At 34.9% G+C, this 21,959-nt stretch overlaps 1 protein-coding gene across 9 annotated transcripts in view; it reads left to right on the forward strand.

Moving 5' to 3' along the window:
- LOC145297527 (abl interactor 2-like) overlaps positions 1 to 21,959 on the forward strand; it is a 77,470-nt gene that overhangs the window by 11,949 nt on the left and 43,562 nt on the right. For 6 of the 9 annotated variants that reach the window (XM_080143447.1, XM_080143450.1, XM_080143449.1 and 3 more), the window contains exons 2-3: positions 5,581 to 5,748; positions 18,950 to 19,147. In XM_080143447.1, coding sequence (XP_079999573.1) covers positions 5,581 to 5,748; positions 18,950 to 19,147 — 366 coding nt within the window. The remainder of the gene's footprint in view (positions 1 to 5,580; positions 5,749 to 18,949; positions 19,148 to 21,959) is intronic. The other 3 variants (XM_080143448.1, XM_080143454.1, XM_080143456.1) reach the window with 1 other exon arrangement.

A 21,959-nucleotide genomic window follows, 5' to 3' on the forward strand; every position in this document is an offset into this window, starting at 1 on the left:
TATTCAGCAGTTAGCATTTTGTGCGGGACAGTTTTTAATGAGGTCAATAAATCGATTTGTTTGCTTTTAACTAACAGCTCCCTGTTTATTAGGGGGAGTGTCTCGTCTCAAAATGAAAGCTACCGTCTGATATGACGAAGTCGACATTGACCAAACGTTACTTAGCTCTCTAGAGAACACTGGCTTTCGGCCAGTGATTAGAGTCGAGTTTCACTTTTTTTTATACCGAAAACCGAATGTAACGTGTGCCGATGCAGGAAATGTCGAATAATTAACGTTTGAAAGTCAATAAAATTAAATAGACAGGCTAGCTCCGTGTTTAAGTGAGAGATATTACAATTTATAGATGATATAAAAAGTTTTAAGAAATTGCGAACTGAGCGAGCGCTTCTCTGAAAGAAGCCTTTTCTGGACATTGAGGAAAAGCGTACATGCATACACACACACATACATACGTTTTCGCTTATATATATATATATAGACTAGTGGAGGTGCCCGGCATTGCCCGGATGTGTAGAGCAAAAAAAAAAAACAGTGGTAGTAGACAGGCAGGTTCGAACCCATGACGCGAGGATGGGAAAGAAAACCTGATATCTTACCATTACGCTATAATGCGACAGGAAGTGAAAAGCGTTCAAATTTAGTGATATCAATCAAAAAGTTGACTTACAGAAATGAATAGTTAAGTGAATGAGTTCACACAGGTGCAGAAATAAACATTTGGCTTAAGTTAAGAATCATGCACTTAAATCTGGCTGTAGGCCAGTTTATGCCATATCTGTTTCCCCACGAAAAAGGGGGAACTCTAGCAGCGTCCAAATGAATAGCAATTGTCTGATATGAAGGGTTTCCCCCACATTGATCAAAGCTGATTGCCTTTTTGGATGTCCCGGCCGGAAGGCTGGTGAATGATTTTGCTTCAATTAGTTTGGCTTTATTTATATGAAAAAGACAAACACGCGAAAGGGTGAAATAGAGGGAATCTTTTAAAAGTCGATCAAAATAAATGTAGAGACAACATCTGTTTTCCATTGAATCGTAGATATTATAATCTAGGAAGTATAAGGAAACTTCTAAATAAATGTAACCTCGTCAAGAACCCCCACAAAAAAAGCCTTTGATGGACATACAAAAACGCATGCAGCCGTTTTGCCTTTTATCTATAAACTAGCGGGGGGTACCCGGCGTTACCCAGGTGTTTGCAGGTGTGTGTGTTTTTGGGTAAATGAAAACAAAAATCGTTGGTTGTTTTAAAAAAAAAAACGAAGCCTTGCCACAGTTGGAAAATAATAAAGTGTGAAAAAAAAAGTGCGACTTGACAGGTGCCCGTTTTTGACGAGTTCATGACGGAAACTTCGAGTGCGGGACAGTATTTTATTTGCCGTGAGTCTGTTTGCTTCTTTTTTTATACGAAAAAGCTTAATGCACATGCGGCGATCGAAAATTGTTGAATATTTATCTTTTCAAAGTCGGGCAAATTAATTAGACAGGCGACCCCCGTTCTTAACTCGTAGATATTATCATTTAGGCGTGATATAAAAAGTTTTAAGAAATTGTGAGGCGACCGATTGGTTCTCGGAAAGAAACCTTTCTTGGACATACACGAAAACGCACACACACATACACACACACACACAAACATTTTCGCGTTTATATTTATAGATATAAAAGCGAAAATGTATGTATGTTCGCTTTTTGTGTATGTCCGAGAAAGGCTTTTTTCCGAGAAGCGATCGGTCGACTCACTTCTTCTTAAAAAATTTTATATCACGTCTAAATCATAATATCTACGAGTTAACAATGGGGGTCGCCTGTCTATTTAATTTGCTCGACTTTGAAAAGATAAATATTCAACAGTTTTCGATCGCCGCATGTGCATTAAGCTTTTTCGTATAATAAAAGCGAAACTAATTGTGGCGGCATTTTTCTGGAAACATCCGAAAGCAATCAGCTTTGATCAATGTGGAGTCTCTCCTCATATTAGACAATTGCTATTCAATTTGGCCAATCCCCTTTCTATGGGGAGCTGGTTTTCACCACAACAAAAAATAAAAAATCCTGCCCCGCAGTAAATAAAATACTACCCCACAGTCAAAGTCGACCTCATTAAGTACGGGCACCTGCCAAGTTTTAATCTATAAATATAAAAGCGAAAATGTATGTATGTATGTATGTACGCTTTTCCTCGATGTCCACAAAAGGCTTCTTTCAGAGAAGCGCTTGCTCGGTTCAGAACTTCTTAAAACTTTTTATATCATCTATAAATTGTAATATCTCACAGTTAACTTGCCTGTCTATTTAATTTTATTGACTTTCAAACGTTAATTATTCGACATTTCCCAATTGGTACGCGTTACATTCGGTTTTCGGTATAAAAAAAAGCGAAACTCGACTCTAATCACTGGCCGAAAGCCAGTGATCTCTAGAGAGCTAAGTAACGTTTGATCAATGTCGACTTCGTCATATCAAATGGTAACTTTCATTTCGATACTAGACGCCCCCCCTAATAAACAGGGAGCGGGTTTTTAAAAACAAACAAACCGATTTATTGACCTCATTAAAAACTGTCCCACACAAAATGCTAACTGCTGAATAGCTATTGCCGTCACGTCAATCAAAAACGCGCACCTGTTTTTTTTTTTTTTTTCACACTTTACTATTTTCCAACTGCACATCGTCAAGGCTTCATTTTTTTTTTTTTCACATTTTACTATGCGCGTCAAGGCTTCGGCTTTTTTTCACACACACCTACAAACACCCGGGCAACGCCGGGTACCCCTCGCTAGTACTTAAATAAATTCAAACATGTTTCCGTTACTATTTCTTGGTGTCTCAGTGGTTAACGTCGCACGTTTTTTTTTTTTTTTTTTTTTTTTTTTCCACACTTTAATTTTTTCCAACTTCGACTCAAGGCTTCGGGTTCGATCCTTCATACTTACCTACCAAAACTTTTTTATTTTACCCCCCCCCCTGACACAAACCACTTGGGTGTTTTGATTTACCTAAAACCTCATACACCTCCAAACCACTGGGCAACGCCGGGTACCTCCTGCTAGTGTATATATACATATATATATATATATATATATATATATATATATATATATACAAGACTAGTGTGGGTGCCCGGTGTTGCCCGGGTGTTTGGAGGTGTAAAAGAAAAAAAAAAAAGTGGTACTAGGCAGGCAGGCTCGAACCTGTGACGCAAAGGCGGAAAAGAAAGTGAAAAAAAAGTTGATCTTACCGCTACACTACGACGTGAGAGGAAGTGAAAAGTGTTCAAATTTTTCAATTAAAAAGTGACTTGCACAAATGAGTTCACGCAGGCGTAGAAATGAATGTTGGCTGAAAACCAGTTCAGCTTTCCACCGTTTCATTTATGTTTTGTCATGATGTTGGGGAAATCAAGCTCCCCCAAAAAAGGAGAACTCTTAAATGAATAGCAATTGTCTGATATGAAGAGTTTTCCCCACATTGACCAAAGCTAATTGCTTTCAAGATGTTCCTGGCAGGAAAACCAGGCAGCTTACTTTATTCCTATTAGTTTCGCTTTTATATAAAAGACTAACAAACACGCAAAAGGACGGAATAGAGGGAATTTTATAAAAGTCGATCAAAATAAATGTAGAGACGACGTCCGTTCACAAATCGTAGATATTATAATGTAGGGAGTATAAGGAAAGTTCTAAAAAAATAGTAACATAGTCGAGAACCCCCCCCCCCCCAAAAAAAAAGCCTTTCTTGGACATACAAAAACGTGCGCGCCACTTTTGCCTTTTATATATACAGAAGATGGTCATAAAACCGTTAGCAAAGACAGAGGCTACTAAGCTAATTAGGGAATGCATAAAACTTAGGAATATCATGTTAGTGAGCCAATATAGAACTTTGGTTGACTTTGGAGATAGAAGTGACATTGTTTATTCTCTCATTCTTCACGTTACTATCCATGTTGCATCTGAGCTGGTGCATCTACCACTAGTCTCTTCTAGTTTCCACTCAAATAGGTCCGCACTCTCAACCAAGCTCCAATCCTTATTCCATTATTGCAATTGTTAGAGTTTGTGTTTCGTTGGACTTCAGCATATGGGCTTTGCAGCAAGCAAAACAGTGGTTTTCTCTATGATGGAAAACCCATCTTGCCAATTCCACACTTGTATCGCTGAGATAGCGAGTACTCCTGATTTGGCACACGCCCTAGTATTGGGCACATTTTGTGTACTCTGTGAATTCATAAATCAGGGTATGAAGGGTATTTGAATTTCACAAATGGTCCCTGCATGCTATCCCGGTTAGGGAAGAGAAAAAATACTCTTGTTTGCCACAAAATTTCCACAGAGGCAAGAACAGCTAAGATGTTGATTGGATTTGAGATACTCTTGTTTATTTTTTATTCCATTATTGAACATTAAATATAGATTTAAATGTTGCCATCAAGGAAGTAAAAAGCACACAAAGTACTTACACCAGCTAATGACAAAGATCTTTGGCCAGGAAAAATAACATAGAAGACATAAAAAGACTGGATTGAAGTAATACAATAAAACAACCAAACGTAAATCATTGTTATCCCCCCCCTACATTGAGTTCTGTATTATTTGGATTATTCAAACTACTGTTCTCATCTTGATTTTTATTTGCACAACGTTTTGACTGATGTATACAACCTTCTTCAAGTGTATTTTCTCGAACTCAGGAATCTTTTTGCCAGTCAAACTTAAGAATCTGCATAAAATTTTGAACAGAACTCTTTGTTTAATCTACAGAGGAAGCATGCTTTCATTCCATTAGCCATGAATAATCTTAAGTAATTTCTAATTGTATACTTAGTATTTCCTCCACTGAAGATTGAACCTTTTAATTTTCAGGAAAGTGTCATGTACAACTGTACTTTATCCGTTGTGTCATAGGTCCATGCAGATTCTGAAGTTCGACAAGATATACCTGAAGAAGGTTGGAGGTACATCGGCCAAAAAATATTGTGTGAATAACACTGAAGATGAGAACAGTAGTTCAAATAATCTAAATAATAAAAATTATCAATCCTCATCTCAAAAATTTAGAAACGTTATTTTCATGTTTAAAATTTGTGATTTCTTATTCACATTTTCGTAATTTTTTTTCCCCTTATTTCAATTTTCTTTGTTTCACTTTCATTTCCACACCTTACTAACTTCACTCCCTTTTTACCTCTATTCTTTCCCTTTCTCTTACCCCCCCTTTTTTTCGCCACATCTTTCTCTATTTTCTTTCCCTTTTTCCTATATCCATTTCTGTATTTTTTCTCCTAAATTAATAAAACAAAGTTGCTTAGTACATCTTTTTTTTTTTTTTACTTATAATATTGTGAAAAATCTTTCTGCACTAAAAAATGCTGTAATTTGAAAGAATTTGGAACCATTGCATAACAATAATGCAATTTAATAAATTTATTTTTACATTTTCTGACAGTTCAAACAACTGTTTTTCTGCCACACACAAAAAATAATGCTGTAGTTTTTAGATAAACAATATTGACAGAAAAAAAGTTTTAACTATAATAAATCTAATGAAATGTTTTTATTTTATTTTTATTTCAAGTCTGATGACAAACACAAGGCTTTGGAAGAAACTAAAAACTATACAACCCACTCCCTGGCCAGTGTGGCTTACCAAATTAACAATTTGGCAGCCAGTTTTCTTAAACTTTTGGACTTGCAACAAGGTCAGTTGGTCGAGATGGAATCCAATGTCAACCATCTTGCACAGGTAAGTATTTCCCAACATTTTATTAATATCAGTTAGAACAAAATGATTTCATATTTATATAACTAGAATTCTCAGTAGCCCATTTTAGCCAGATATGAACACAAAAATGAACATAATTAAGATGCATTCCAATCTGTTCTGGTGCTAACAGATTAGGCTGTCTGAAGGTACTGATTTCCTAATCAAAAATGCACCAAACATTGATGTTATTGATTTTTTTTTCCTTTCTCTTTGCAAAATTCAATCATGTTCTGCAAAGTCTAAAATAAAAACAATTTTCCTTTAAAATGAACCAAATCAAACTTTGGATCTCTATTATAGAAAAGGAACTTTGTCTGTGTGTTCGTTTCCTAAGGACTCGAAAACGGCTGGACCGATTTTTATGAAATCTCACACAAAGGTACTTTATGTGCCTGGCAGTGTTCTTGATAGGTTTTGTATCAGAATGTCTTTGATAAGTATTGAAAATTGATAATCGAAATAATCTGATGCAATTTTGACCAAAGTTAACACCTTACACAATCTAGCATCACAAGTGCATTTGAAAAGTTTTATTACCACACAAGCAGAAAGGCTCGACATATAAAATCTACAGTAAGTTCTTTTGATATGACAGAAATGTGCTCGAAATGAATGTTTATTTTTAGATCACAATTGAAGTATGATACTTGACTTTTGCATTTTAAACTTTAATTCAAGCCATTATATATAAAAAATAATTTTATAAAATCAACAGTAGGTTCTCTATAGTGCAACGTAGACTAGAATGTATTGTGAACGAAGTCACTGCTGGAAGGCATGTTAGCTTTCTTCTATTACACTACGATAGGTCCCCAATTAGAATAGAGAAGACAATAAATCAATTTGATTAAAAAATGGGCAATTTCACAGATTTCGATGACAATAAAAATATGAGTGTGAAACGTTCATCATTCAATCCTGGGCAATGTCAAGTCACCCTGCTAGTAAATATGTATAAAGAATTTTTTGTATAAAATTTTTTTCCCCAAATGACTGGATTTGGTATGAAATGATCTGAAAAAGGTTATTATGCCCTAAAACAACCAAACCAAACACTATGAATAAATATTTGAAGATATAAAGAACTTGAAGCATAAAAACTTTTTCAAAATTACTGGATTCAGCATTAAAGAACCTGAAAAGGATTGATTTGTTATAAAACGCCCCCCCCCCATTTTAATCTATATATTTACCAATGAAAATGCTATTATTTCAAACTTAAATTTACTATTATCAAACTGATAAACATCCAGCTATCCCTATCACATATGCAAGATATATACCATCAATGTTCTGATCCCCATCTGGCATCAATTGAAATGAATGGCTCTCGTCTTGGGGAGGCCTCATGTTTTGACAAGCTTCTGGGCTTGACCTTTACTCCTGATCTTAAATGGAATACGTACATCAAATCTGTTGCCAAGGCCGCTGGAAAAATGGTGGGATCCTTCTATCGGTCCAGTAGATATTTCACTGCTGATGCAATTCTCTATCTATAGCTGCTAGAAAGGACTTGTCCTGTCTTGATAGAGTTAAAAATAGACTTTGTAGCCTCGTGGGAGATGTCCTTTTCTCTTCTTTGCAACCTCTCTCACAGAAGAGATGTTGCGAGTTTGTCTCTGCTTTATTGTTATTTTCATATCAAGTGCTCGACTGAGCTTCAATCTATGGTCCCCCCTCGCCAAACTTTCACAAGAAACACTCGTCTAGCTGAAAACACTATCAATAATTTCCCCCACTCTTTATCTGTGCCTAAACCTAAACGTAGATGCCATGAACAAAGCTTCTTAGAATTGCACGCCTGTGGAATTGTCTTCTGTTTTCCTGCTTTCCAGTTGACTACAATATGGTTGTCTTCAAGTCTAACGTAAACAAGTTCTTGATGAGCCATTCAACTTAAGTTAACAAATTTACCGAATTTCCATTACTAACGATTATTATATTGTCCAATTGATTACTGTACACTCTTAACCCTTATCCTCGAGTGGTCTCTGGGCCTTGATAAGTGGTTATGGCTATGTAAAAAAAAACAAAAAATCACTGTGCCGAACGTTGTCGTTTACCATAGAGGATCGACTTCTCAGCACACGTCACAATCCGCTTGAGAAATGGGTTGTTTTTGTTGTGCAGAAGGAGCATAGAAGACACCTCAAAATGACCATTTTTTTGATTATCGTTCAATTCATGCAGCACCCATTTATCCAACTTTTTTTACTTCCTTATTTGCTTTAAATGGCGAACAACTGTTGGGTGGTCAACCTCGAGTTCAACAGCAACTTCTTGTGTGATTTTGTGAGGATCGGCTTCAATTAAGGCTTTCAAATGTTCATTATCAACCGCAGTCAGCCGGACGCAACCATCTTCATCTTCTAGGCACTCATTACCATAGCGAAATTTCTTGAATGACAATTGTGCTACACGTTTGTTAGTGGTTCCGTGGCCAAATGCATCATTGATATCACAAGCTATCTTGACAGCTTTTCGGCCTAGATTGGACTGGAACAAGAAAATCCTTTGGATTTGAATTTTGTCCATGCTGTCGAAAAGCCTGCAAAAAAATGAATGAAGAGATTGAGAATGGTAATGAATAACACGATTCGATAGTGTGAAAAACGCGCTTAAAAATGATATAACATGGCTATTTATGAATGAATGAATTAGTTCAGAAATCATATATAGAAGTAATATGTGAGAAAACGATATTGCCTTTTATAAAATGAAAAGGCAACAAAGCCAAAAAATAAGTGACGGTGTTAAAATGTCCTCGTTGATACAACACTTGAAAGTTCTTTGTTTCCTTTCTTTCCTCAACTTGCAATAAATCCTTCTGTATTTGATATTATCTTTCACCGTTCATTTTCGTTCTAAGATGTGCAACAAAACGCACAAAACTGAACCCTCATGCTATAGAATTCGTCCCTTTTAACCATTACCAATTGTGTACATATGCAGATTAATGGCATACGTTCAGAAAATTATGATTGTCTTTACTTTTCTACATTTTTTTGCTGTCATTTTATAGGCTAAGCAAACACAAGGTCGTTTGCGAGTGATGATTTCTATTACATTTTTGCACCAATCTAATATTGTCAGATTATTGAATACTAGCAGTTTTGCCCGGCTTTGCTCGGGCCCTATGTACTGTTCATAATTTTATGTACATATGTATATAAAAATTGTGAATATGTACAGTAATGCCTTTCTGTATAATAGACTTCCTTAACTACCATTGAGAAAAGTTGGTAGAGACTGCAGATGTCAAATTTTTTAACTTTGACCGCAATTTTGACCTCTTAACATTGTTTTGGGCTCAAATTAAATTGTTTGACCCATGTCCAAGAAACCAACATCTAAAATTTCAAGTGTTTAGACCCAAAATTGGCGGAGGGTTTGGTAGAGTCTGCAAAGGTCAACTCTTTCAACTTTGACCTCTTGGCAGCCAAATTTTCACCCAAAAACTGATTAAAAAGCTTGCTGAAAGTCTGAATACCCGTTATGTAAAATTTCAAATGTTTAGACCCAAAATTGGCTTAATAGTTTGCTAGAGACAGCAAAGGTCAAATCTTTTGAACTTTGACCCCTTGGAAGCCAAATTTTCAGCAAAAAAAAAAAAAAAAAATGATCCAAAAGTTTACCCTATGTCTGAATACACTTTATGTAAAATTTCAAGTGTTTAGACCAAAAATTGGCTGAGTGATTTGTTAGACTACAGAGATCAATTTTTTAACTTTGACCCCTTAAAATTTACTGTTTTGGGCTCAAATCAAATTATAAAGTTAGATCCATGTCCAAGTAACCTATATATAAAATTTCAAGTATTTAGACCCAAAATTAGCGGAGGAGTTTGATAGAGTTCTCAAAAGTCAAATTGTTGAACTTTGACCCCTTAACAGCAAAATTTCTGTCCAAAACCCAATCAAAAAGATTTTCCCAAATCTCAATACCCTGTATGTCAAATTTCGAGTTTGTAGACCGAAAATTGACAGTTATTTGGTAGGGAAATGTACACAGACAGACATAGACATTTTCACTTTTATAGGTATACTAGCATGGGTGCTTGGCGTTGCTGAGGTGTTTGTTGGTATATGCTGAGCAAAAAAACCCAAAAAAACTCAATTTTTTTTAACTTTGACCTCTATTATGACCCCTTAATTTTTATTGTTTTGGGCTCAAATCAAGTTAAGTTAGATCCATGTCCAAGGAACATATATCTAAAATTTCAAGTGTTTAGACCCAAAATTGTCAGGAGTTTGATAGAGTTCTCAAAGGTTAAATCGTTGAACTTTGACCCCTTCACAGCCAAATTTCTGGCCAAAAACCAATCACATTGATTTTCCCAAATCTCAGCACCCTATATATCAAATTTCGAGTCTGTAGACTTAAAATTGACAGTTATTGCGTAGGGAAATGTACACACACACAGACATGTTCACTTTTATAGATATAATAGATTGAGTTTGCATGGGACTGGGAAAATCTCAAAGTTGCTAAAGCGGTATTTGATCCAACCATAAGAATTGAGGATGAAATTGTATGGGATGCTGTAAGATGAAGAATGGTATGGTTTGTGCATTATTGCAGAAATATAGAATGTCTTTGAGACAAATGTTGGAGAAGCATTTTGATAAGAACTTGTTTTTTGTTGATGTGGAGAAAGCTTTTGACAATGCAGTGTACAGAAGTGCTCTAAACCAGATTAAAATTAACAGCACATTTAGTGATAACTTTCATTTTCAAGTGAAAGTACTCCAGAAATCTGTAATAAGTCTATTGCTTTTCATTTGTGTTTTAGAAGTAGTGTCTAGAGCAGTGTTCCCCAACCTTTGATGACCCATGGCCCCCTTACTTAATATCTCAACACTTATGGCATACTGCACTTAAAAAAAACTTATGTTTATTTAGTTACTCTAAAATTATGAATCAAAGTGAAAATTTTGCTGTTGTTGAACTCGTGTGACAAGGTCTCTTATGTCCGGCTCTGTCTTGGCCACAGCAAGATGAATATGGTTCCTAACATGAAGACGGTTTCTGAACTTTGTTTTAATGGTTGCCATGTTAGAAAATCAACATTGTTGTAGCAAATTGTATGAGCATTACAGATATGCTGCTGGTTTAGAAATGCTGGTCTAGAGCTTCATACAGATTGTCTGTAAGAGATTCTTTATGCTAATAATATAGTGCTTGCCTGTGAAACAATGGAAGGTCGACATGTTGGAGGAATACTATAAAAAATACTGAGTGAGTGTTACTAAAATCAAAATGATGATTGGTCATTGTAGGATAAAAAAGCCTCAGGAAGAGGAAAGTTTCTCTGCTTAGTTTGGGGAAAAAGTTGGGTGTAATTCAATTTATTATAATACTTGTAAAAATTAGGTACACAATAAGTGCAGTAAAATTACAGGCAGATCAAAAAATAAGTTTGTGTGCAAAAAGTCTATGACAATAGAGACGGATGAGAACTCTGGAGAAAGTATATTTGGATAGTGAAACTATTACAGTTCAGAAATTTTGTATCTTGGTGATATCATTGGCGCACGAGGAGGAGCAGGTTCTAGTGTGATTACAAGAGTTAGGCATAGATGGAGTAACTTGAGGGAACTTCTACCATTACAAACCAGCAGAGTTTTACCACTATCAACAAAGGGAAGTGTCTATAAGGTATGTGTATACTGTGCGATGTATGGAAGTGAAACCTAGCTAGTAATGGTTGAGTACATGTGTTGTATGAAAAATGATATGAAAATGATACAACGGATGTTTAATGTGAGTCTTAAATACTATTTTATCTTTTGACTTCAGAGGAAAATGAAATCTGAACAATATAAGGAGATGTGTGCAGAACAGGAGACTTTGTTAGTTTAGTCGCGTTTTGAGAGTTATCGAATTAGTAGATGAGGAAGCAGAATAAGTTAGCAGGGGAAGCTCGAAGAGAAACATAGAAGAAAGTGATAAGGAGAGAGAGTAGAAAGTGGATGTTGAATTTACTTAAGGCAACCTCATAACTCTTGCTTCCTGTATTTTGTCCTTTTAGTCCTTGTATTCCATGAACATTGTTTCTTACAAAAGGAGAAAAATTGCTGTTTAAGTAATCTATCCGTCTAACACTTCTTGTTGGCTAGTTTTTGACATTGAAGTAATTTTCTGGGGTTTTTTTTTTTTTATATATAGCTCCTTACATTAAGTGGCTTCATGCCTTATCTGGAGCGGTTTACATTAAAAAAAAAATAAAGATCTGGCCTGTGATAGGTTAATTTGAAAGTCAATTTCTAAAAGTTATGCAACTTGTGTCGGCATGTAAAATGGACATGAAACCAAATTCGACAATGAATGATAATGAACAGAACAAACTTTTTTTTTTTATCTGAAAGATGTCATTCTGTAGTCTTCAGACTTTTTCTTATTCAATGGTAATCGGGAAAGACATGTCATTGTCTATTAGTACTAATTTTCCAAAAACTATTTCATTAGATTTTCTCAAAATTTTGCATAACTTTTATGGCAAAACTCTAGTCTGCTCCCAATGTCATTAAAATACCTTAAAATAATGAAAATGCCCAACCCCCAAGATGCAACAAAAATTGTGTATTAATAGTTGTACACATGATTATTTAAGTAATTTTGATTGCAAGAGGAAATAACTTTATTTTTTGTTTTCTTTATGAGAGAAATTGCATTTTTTTGTCAAAACTTTTTCAAACAAAACATCCATATCATCATTCCTTGATGCTCGTACCTAGTACTATCAGATTATGCTGTTTAAAGATACTGGCTTCCTGACTTAAAATGCACCAAACATTGATGCTATTGTTATTTTTCTTTCCCTTTGAAAAAACCCAATCATGTTCTGCAAAGTTAAAAACAAAAGATTTTCCTCTATAAAACACCAAACCAAAGCAAACATGAATAAATGTTTGAAGATATAAAGATCTTGAAGCATAACATTTTTTTCAAAATTACTCAATTCGACATTAAATAACCTGAAAAGGGTTGATATGCTATACAACAAAACAACCAAAATTTTTTTTTACCGCAGAAAGATTCATATGGAGTTTTAGATAGTGTTTTGTTAAAACACCTGTTGCGTATATAGGCTGCCGCCATAAATGCATACGTCCAGAGGTTTTTAGGGAGTTTTGATTCAATGAGTAGGCATCTTGCGATTTCAAAAAGTGTCCACCACGTACGTTCAGCAGTCCCGTTTTGGTGTGGCAATCTAGGAGCTGATGTTTCATGCCTGATATGATGGTTAATTAATAAAAGTTCAACGTCTTTATAGGTGAATTCCGTACCGTTGTCAGAGCGAATACACTTGATTTCACCGTAGGGGGCCATGTCGGCTAGACATTTCTTAGTTGCTAGCAGAGTATCAGATTTGTTCTTTAAAAAGTAAACCATTATTAAACCTGAATGGTCATCTACAAAATTCAACACATATCTATATAATGTTCTCTGGCCATCAGTTCTACGGGACCGTTCAAGTCACAATGCACCATTGATAGGATTTTTTTTTTTTTTTTTTTTGTCTGGTATCTTGTTTTGATAGTTTGTCATTTTCCCTTGCGTACAGACATCGCAGTTGAAGGTTTTTGATGTTTGTATTCGCATTCCATCGACTACAGTCGGTAACTTTTTGATATCAGGAATATTGCAGTGTCCAAGAATTTTATGCCATGTCTGTAGATCATGGCAGGCGGTCTTTGATGGGACTACGCTATTTAAATAATATAGTTTTCTTTAATGTCGAATACAGTTCTATTCGGGTATACCAGTTTTGATTTATTGGGGCTAAAGTTTATATTTGCACCTTGTTTTGTGGCAGCTTGTACAGAAAATATATTTTGTTTAAATTTTGAGATTAGAAGAGCGTTTTCTAGAATACAGAAACACTGTTCACCTTTATTGTTCTTTAGCGAGATTTTCGCATTGCCTCTTTTCAAAACGATATCATTGACTCGACTCCCGTCAACTAGTTCCACAAAATGATTTTGTGGCTTAAAATTGGGGTTAAAATTGATAAAATCAGATTCCTTTGTAATCACATGTGCCGTGGCCCCACAATCGACAAGAAAATTATTATTGTTTGTTGAAGCATCAAATGTACACGAAAATAAAAATGTATGTTCGCTAACAGAGCTCTCTACATTTTTAATGTAGTCGCCATTTTGAGTCCTGTATCTACATTGGAAACTCTTGTGATTAGTTCGTCCACAATTATAACAAATAACTTTTGTACTTTTCTTAGGAAAAAACCTGCTTCTGGCAAAGTTGCGTTTTTTATTCCTGGCATGGGTATAATTCGATTTTGGTGTTTTTATGTGTGTATTTTTAAATTTCATGATATTTGTGGATTCGTTTTTTTCTGTGATCATTTTTTCAGTTTCTTCGTAACTTCTGAGTGCCACCTTGAATTGGCTAAAAGTCATGGGTTTTTCTTTCTGGGTTATAATGGTGGTAAATGGCTTGAAATCACTCGGTAATCCCTTAAGGACCATGGAAATTAACAGACTGTCACTTATAACTTCACCAGACATTTTTAAAGAATTTGCAGTTGTCTCAGCTCTTATAATATAATCAGTAATAGTTTCGGCTTCCATTCGCTTTAGAGAGGTCAGTTCAGTGTATAAAGAAATAATTTTGGGTTTTCCTTTCGATAAATAATGCTCTCTCAATATGTTTAATGCTTTGCAGCCGTCGTCCAGGGCTTCTCTCATTACCAGTGATAGACTTCGGTCATCTAAACACTGTATTAATTCCGCAAAGACAGTTGCGCTCTTTTCAATGAAGTCTGGGTCGTTTCTGTTTTCAGGTTGTGTTTCTAGTACTTTGTGTAGCTTTTGGATTTGTAGATATCCCAGAAATTTAACTTGCCACAATTCGAATTTTGATTCGGATCCATCGAAATAAAGACGCATGCTGGGCCCATAACCTCTAGAAGTGTAAGCCATTTTGAGTTTCGGCTGGTTCGCTGTTACACACAAGTCCTGGTAGGTAACTTGTTTGTAGTAGACAGTTCCACAGAACAAAATATTCTTACCGTGTCGAAACCCGGGAAAGAACATGTGAAATTGCTCTAGAAAAGGTTTAATATTTATGAAGCAATTCTGGTTTCTGATTGGTTGGTAGCAGAACGTGAATTAATTTGATTCGTCAGTTCTTAGCAGCATCGTTTATAAATAGAATCGTCCGACTGTGTGGGATCATACCCCATTATAAGGTTCAAAATATTGCAACACTAACCTTATTACTCTTAGCAGCTACTGAACTGTTCTTGTTGGCATTTGTATCTTTTTATAAGTGGAGGATTGGGTTGTCTCACTGTTATGTCATAGTATATAGAAGTATTGCTAGCCAAGACGTGTAAGATTAAAAAAAAAAAAAAAAAAAATACATCCTGTATAGTATAAAAACCTGAATCTTTGCTAATCAGTAAGATGGATATTATTAAACTAGCAGGGAGACCCGACGTTGCCCAGGATTGAAAAATGGATGATTTCACACTTTATGAATGTTTTTTCATCTGCAAAAACGATAAAATCAAATGTAAAAATTTGGAAGATATGAAGAAGTTGAATCATAAAAACTTTTCCCTAAATTATTGGATTCGGCATTGAATAACCTGAAAGGAGGTTGATATGCTATAAAACAATCCTCAATCTTTGCTTCCAAAGCCTTACCATCGGGTTAACCATTTTGTGGAAGCCTCCAATTTCACCTTAATAATAATCCATCAACACCTTCACCTAATCCACTCATTCTACACCGATGTCCCTAAACCACTAGGGATTACTAAAAACTTAAACCTTTCCTCTGAGGGAAATAAGTTGGTGTTCATGTTTAACACTACGGCTACTGCCACTTGAATTTGGCAGTGAAGCCAAATATCAAAATAGAGAGAGACTACCACCAGCATGTGTGACGTGTTATACCCAGAGTCGTCTGTTGGTAGTGTAATTATCAAATTCCCTCTTGAGATTTTATTCTGATTAAAAGGTGTTATATCGTCAGTTCCAGAAAACATCTTTATTTTATTTAATGGAAATTACCCCAGACAAGGCATGAAGCCACTAATGTAAGGAGCTTAAAAAAAAAATTCAAGGTTAAAAACTAATCAATGATAAGTGAAGTGTTTCATACATAGATTCCAACTCTGAAAACAACAATTCTTCCCCCTTTGCCTGAAACCTCGCCCCTGGAATGTGAGACCTAAAGAACAAAGTTAACTTCCTCGTGACTCTCACGAAAACTAACTACCTGCTTCAATTTTTCAAGTTGTTCTTGACTCTTGCTTCTCCGCTTTCAGAATCTTTTCACCCCTGACTGACTCTGGTCTTTTGTTGGCAGTCATTTTTCGACTGCCCAGAGGAGATATTCATGGAAGATGATATTTAGCCAGTTTCTATTCGTGGGCTTACCAATAGAGGATCTTGGGTTTTGTTTCTATCACAAAGCTGTTCTCAACGGGACTCTTCACACTCAATGAGGATCTTATTTTTTTCAAACAAAGAATGTCTCTTGGATGGTCTGACTCTGGCCAGAGATATTTTTCAGTTCTCTCTCTCTCCTCCCTTGGCTAAGCATCTATCACAGCAACACCTGTCATTCGTATGTGCCAGCATAACATGCTGTGTAATACATGTTTACAAAATAACGTTTTTTGAACGCATTCACGTTTGTTAGTCGCCCAGTCTATTACCATTTAATAAAAATCAGCATGTTGATTCTTTGAATATTAACTGTGAATATGTGCCTATTTATGTTAGAATCACTCCAATACACCAATTGAATAAATGCGTCTTAACCCATCTTGTCCCACTGTCATATAAATGACACCAACTATTTTCTTTTCAAAATCTATAAGATACTATATGATAATACTGCATAATTACTCTAAAGAAAGGATAACATTCATCTATATTCATCAACTTCTGAGTTGTTGGAACCTTAAAAATTGTGTAATTTGCTAAAATTGTATTTGTTCAGTGATGTATGAACCTCTATAAATAAATCTTGCAGTAGTAAGCAACTAACTTATTGCCAAAAGTGCAACATAACTCTTTGAGTGAACTGCTTTGCTCATTGCCATCATGTTTAAATTTTATCTTAAATGTATAGCTTTTTGGTTTCCAAAATATATCATGTCTAGCCAGTGTTCTATTCATAGAAGGGTCAAGATTTTACTTTCTAAATAAAATAAATAACTTAATTTTTGTATTCTAACCCATTTTTAGTCCTTACACAAAGTTCAACTCGATAGTTAAAAATTTAGATACCCTGGGACTTAATGTGTTAAGATACCCGTTCTTATCTCTGTTTATACATAAAAGGCACTTTGTCTGTGTGTGAGTCCATTCTCTATGGACTCCGAAAGGCTGAGTCAATTAAAAAAAAAAAAATTTTTTTTTTTTTTAATTTCACACGAATATAGTTTGTGTCTGGGAGTGTTCTTAGATAAGTTTTGTATTGGAATGCTTCTGATAATCCAATTAAACAAAGAACAGTCTAATTTTGACTAAAGTTAACACTCTTATACAGTCCAACATCACAAGTGCATTTGACAAGCAGAAGGGCCCAGCATATAAAATCAACAGTAAGTTCTTTGGTAAGACCTGGGTGACTTTGAAATAAATGAATGTTTCTATTTAGAGCACAATTGAATTGTGACCCTTGACTTTTAAACTTTAATTCAAACCATTAAATAAACATAATTTCATAAAATACAAATTCTCTACAGTGCAATGTAGAGTACAATGCATTGTAGCCTAGTTCATTGTGGGAAGGCATGTCGAGCTTCCTCCCACGATTTGATTGAAAAATGGTCGATTTTACTGATCATAAAAGTATTGAAAGTGTGAAACATTTACTGATTATCATTCAATTCCGGGTAATGTTGGGTCTCCCTGCTAGTTCATATATAGAAAAGATGAATGGTATGTGAAAGTGAGAGTTTAAAAAAAAAAAAGGGTTCAATCTAGTGAATCAGATTTGTAGTTTCAGTAAGGACCACATTTTATAACTAAGCCGAAAAAAGACCAGCCAGCCATGACACCTAGAAAGTCTATAGTTGTGCAAAATACCAACCTTTGCAAGAGGGGTGGGCGCATTAATTTAATCTTAAATGATTTGCTATGCACAATAATTATGACTTTTCTTTTTTACATACTACTTTACTGTTGCCTTCAATTTAGGACAAGATTTACTTTGTAATCATTCAAAATTCTATTTCTGAATTTTTGAGATGAGTGATAATTTTTATTGGATTACTGTTCTCATCTTGAGTGTAATGAAATTCAGAGATTATATTGGCTGAAATGTTATGAAAATAACACTCAAGATGAAAACAGTAGTTCAAATGTTAACAACGCAATATTAAAAAATGTTGAAACAAATGTATTTGTGTTTTCCTTGTGCTATACATCCCAACATTCATTTTTCTAGGGACAAAGAGTAGTGTCTGTTCTTATTCTATTGTGTCCCTTGGCTATGAGCCAAAAATCGTTCTATACTAAATCAATTTTTTGTTCCAACCCAAAGTTCTCCCCTTTTTGGAGCAGCTGGATTTATTCCACATTAAGAACTGACCTTGTGTCAAAATTTGGTCTTGTGGGGAGGCAAGGACCATGTTAAAACAATTATTAAGAAACCATTCTTAACATAGGAAGGGTGGGGGGGGGTCTAATTAAAATTCTGTACTTTCATCTAACAATCTAATGAACACAATTACTGGCAAAAAGTAAATTAACTTGCAAATTGTAAACTCCTTAAAAAAGGTAGTTTTAGTATCTTACCCACTTCCTCCCTAAAATTAACAAAAGGAAAAGTTACTTTGTTTTATACTTTCATCTAACAATGTATTGAACACAAGCACTGCTAAAAATCAAAATAACTTGCAAATTCCCCCCCAAAAGTGTAAATTTTGACTATCGCATGCAGCCCCCCCCCTTACACACACATGCTCCAAAATATCAATCTAGTGTCAAAACGTTTAGAATATCATTTCAAAATTAAGCATGCTCGCTTGACCAATGATATAAGGTGTGTAAAAGAAAACGCATTGTTCTTTTCAATCCACATTTAACATTGAACTGAAGTGTACATGTCCAACCAAACCTCATTGAAAAATGTGGTTAAATACTTGCATTTTATTGAAGGAAGTTGAAAATTATTTTTTTTTTCTTTTCAGTTGGTGATGATTCACAAAGAGAAGGTTGCACGTAGAGAAATTGGTGTCCTGACAGCTAACCGCAATGCAACTCGTCCCCCTGGAGTAAAGAATGGGATCATCTTCCCTGAACATGTGGAGCGTCCGATGAAATACATCGCCAAAGCCATCGACTATGGCACTTTAGATGATATTGGTCATGGAATGAAAGTAAGAAATGTGTGTCTCCCCTTTTTTTGCTTTTTTGCTATTTCCCCTTTCCTCACCCTTCATACTAATTTATTATCATAGGGTTGAAAATAAGGGTAAAAAAAAAACGGTTCTTGTCCAGAATTCCCTCAGATAAACTTTTTATTTTATGTACCCATGACGGAATGAAAATACACAACAAAAATTACATAAATTGATCAAGTGGTTTTATTTTTAAGAAAATTATTTTTATGTGGTTAATGGAAATTTGAAGGCATTATAACATAAATCTTGCAAGTTTGAATTGTGTTGAGTTATTCCTACCACCTCACCTCGATTTTTTTTATTTTTTTTTTTATATTGTTTTTAAAATGGCAGACAAGACAGCCATTCTCGGTTACTCATAAAATTTGATTTATTTACTTTTTTTTTTTTTTAAATTTAAAAATAAAACTACTCGATCAATTTACATGATTTTTTAAATATATTTGTTTCGTCATGGGTATGTACATTATACAGATTTTTATTTTATTTTTGTTTTTTAATGTAAGGGGAATTCTGGACAAAATCCTTTTTAACAACCTTACACTGTTGTAACAAAACTGTTTCTCATGTACTAACAGCAACACAAATCTCTAAAACATTGCAAAATTTAATTGGACCTTTTCTTTTCTTAAAGATTTTTTTTTTTTCTTTTTAATCTATAAAAATGTTAGTACCAAATTTCTAAGAGTTATATTTTCTACTGTATATTTATTTCCAAACTTGTCTTAGCTTTTAAAACAAACTCTTTAAAATAGATCATCTTATATGATAAACTGGTATTAAAACTATTGAGTAATATTTGCTTTCATCTTTCTGAATTTTTGAGATGAGGATTGATTATTGGTATTATTTTGGATTCTTCAGACTGCTGTTCTCATCTTAGGTGTTATCCCTGGTATAGTGAGTAAAGTATTTAAAATTCAGCTGTAAATTACACTCTCCTAGAGGTTGAAGGGTCAATCTTAAGTGCAGGTGACACTCAAAATATGATTGCGAATTGTTTAGAACTTCCACTCCGTAATGACTGGCGGAATGAGAGCATGCTATCCCTGTGGACTAAATAAAAAGTTCAAATGACTGTCGTTATAGTTTGTAACTTTTTTGAGACATTTCAAACTTGACCTATAACTTAATCTGTTGGATTAGACAATTCTAAATTCATGTTCAGTGGTTTTTAGATATGTTGTTTTGTCGGTTATTTTTTCTCAAGTTCCTTCATCAGGGATTGAACTCATATCTCTAGATAGAATATCTTATCTTAAAAATATTGACAATCCTAAAGTATTTCTTTTTTTGAAATTTTCAGATGGAGTTTCCATGACAAAATCATGAGATGTTTGTTTACATTACATTTAAACTTCTACATATTAGTAGACTCAAGGAAACAGGGAGGGAGTTCCAAAGTGTATGTAGCAGTCTGAAGGAAGAAAGTATTAGAGTACTACGTTTTCCGGCATCTAGGGACCTCTACAATGAAGGGGTTGGATTTTGCTGTTAGATGGGTTTGTCGGGGGGTATGTATCTTAAGGTGGTGAGGAGAAACAAAATCTCTGATCTCTTCAATTAATTTGTCATTATTTTGTCTCTCAGAATACCAGACCAATCTATATCTCACACATTAAAGATAATGTCATAATCCAGCAACACGACAAAAATTCTAATTTTCTAATCTGTTATTTACTTTCATTTAATCTCCTCTAAATAATGTATATTGTTTTAAAAAAAAAAAAAAGAAGCAATTTGTGCCTCAGAATTTATTTTTCTACATAGTCACTATATTAACAACTAGGGTTGTTACGATACAATACTAGTATAAAAAATGGCTACTTTTAATATGTCAGAATTTTTATTCTAAAGTCACTAGTTAATGACTTCCCCACCACCATAAATGAAACAAATAATAAGAGAAAGAACAATGAGAAATATGAATATGCTCTTGTGCGTTCATTGTACTGAATGTAATCGCCTCACTTTTTGTGCTGATTTGCAGTTGTTGTCCTATCCAGTGAGTTCTGCAAAACAAAAATCATATAAATAAATAATGTATTTATTTATTTTTTAGGGAGGGGGGCATTACAAGTGATACTTGTCTTCCCAAGGTAAATTGTAGACTTGCAAAATGAGAGGTTTGCTTGACCAGACTGAAACATGTAAGTCTCATCGACACAGTCCTTATAACAAAATGGCCCCAACAGCTCTAACCTGCCCAGATATATACATCGGCTTAACTACCTGGCAACCCTCAGAAAAATCAACTGCTTGCCTCAAATGTTCAGCTCCAAGTATCACCTTTACTCCTCCTCTTCCTTCAGAAAGCTGGCTATGACTGTGCCCCCTTCCCCCACTTCTCATCTCCTGGAATCTTTTCACTTCTGACTGATTTTGGCCTTTTGTTAGTGGTTACTATTCAGCTGCTCAGAGGTTGACCACTTGAGACATCTGCCGGAGATAACATCTGGACTCCCTCCATTTAACAGGACTTATCTGCAGATAATCTTGGACATTGTCTTTCTCACAAAAGCTGATCTCATTCAATGAGGTCTCTTTTTTTTTTTTTTTTTTTTTTTCCGGCTGGAGACATTGTGCCCCTCTGTTCCTTTGGCGAAGTTTCTACCATTGCAACATCTGACATGAGTATGCACTAGCAAAACATGCTGTGTTGTGCACCTTTACAGAAAGAACAGAGTTGGAAAAGAAATGAACACAGTGCAACAGTTAAGTCAAAATCCAGTCAGGAGAAAGGGAGAGGAAACCAAAAGGCTAAAACACAAGCAGAAAAAACAAGAGCAGAAAATAA

The sequence above is a fragment of the Euprymna scolopes genome, chromosome 18, assembly GCF_053919585.1.
Source record: "Euprymna scolopes isolate OS-2025 chromosome 18, ASM5391958v1, whole genome shotgun sequence".
Taxonomy (NCBI): Eukaryota; Metazoa; Mollusca; class Cephalopoda; order Sepiida; family Sepiolidae; genus Euprymna; species Euprymna scolopes.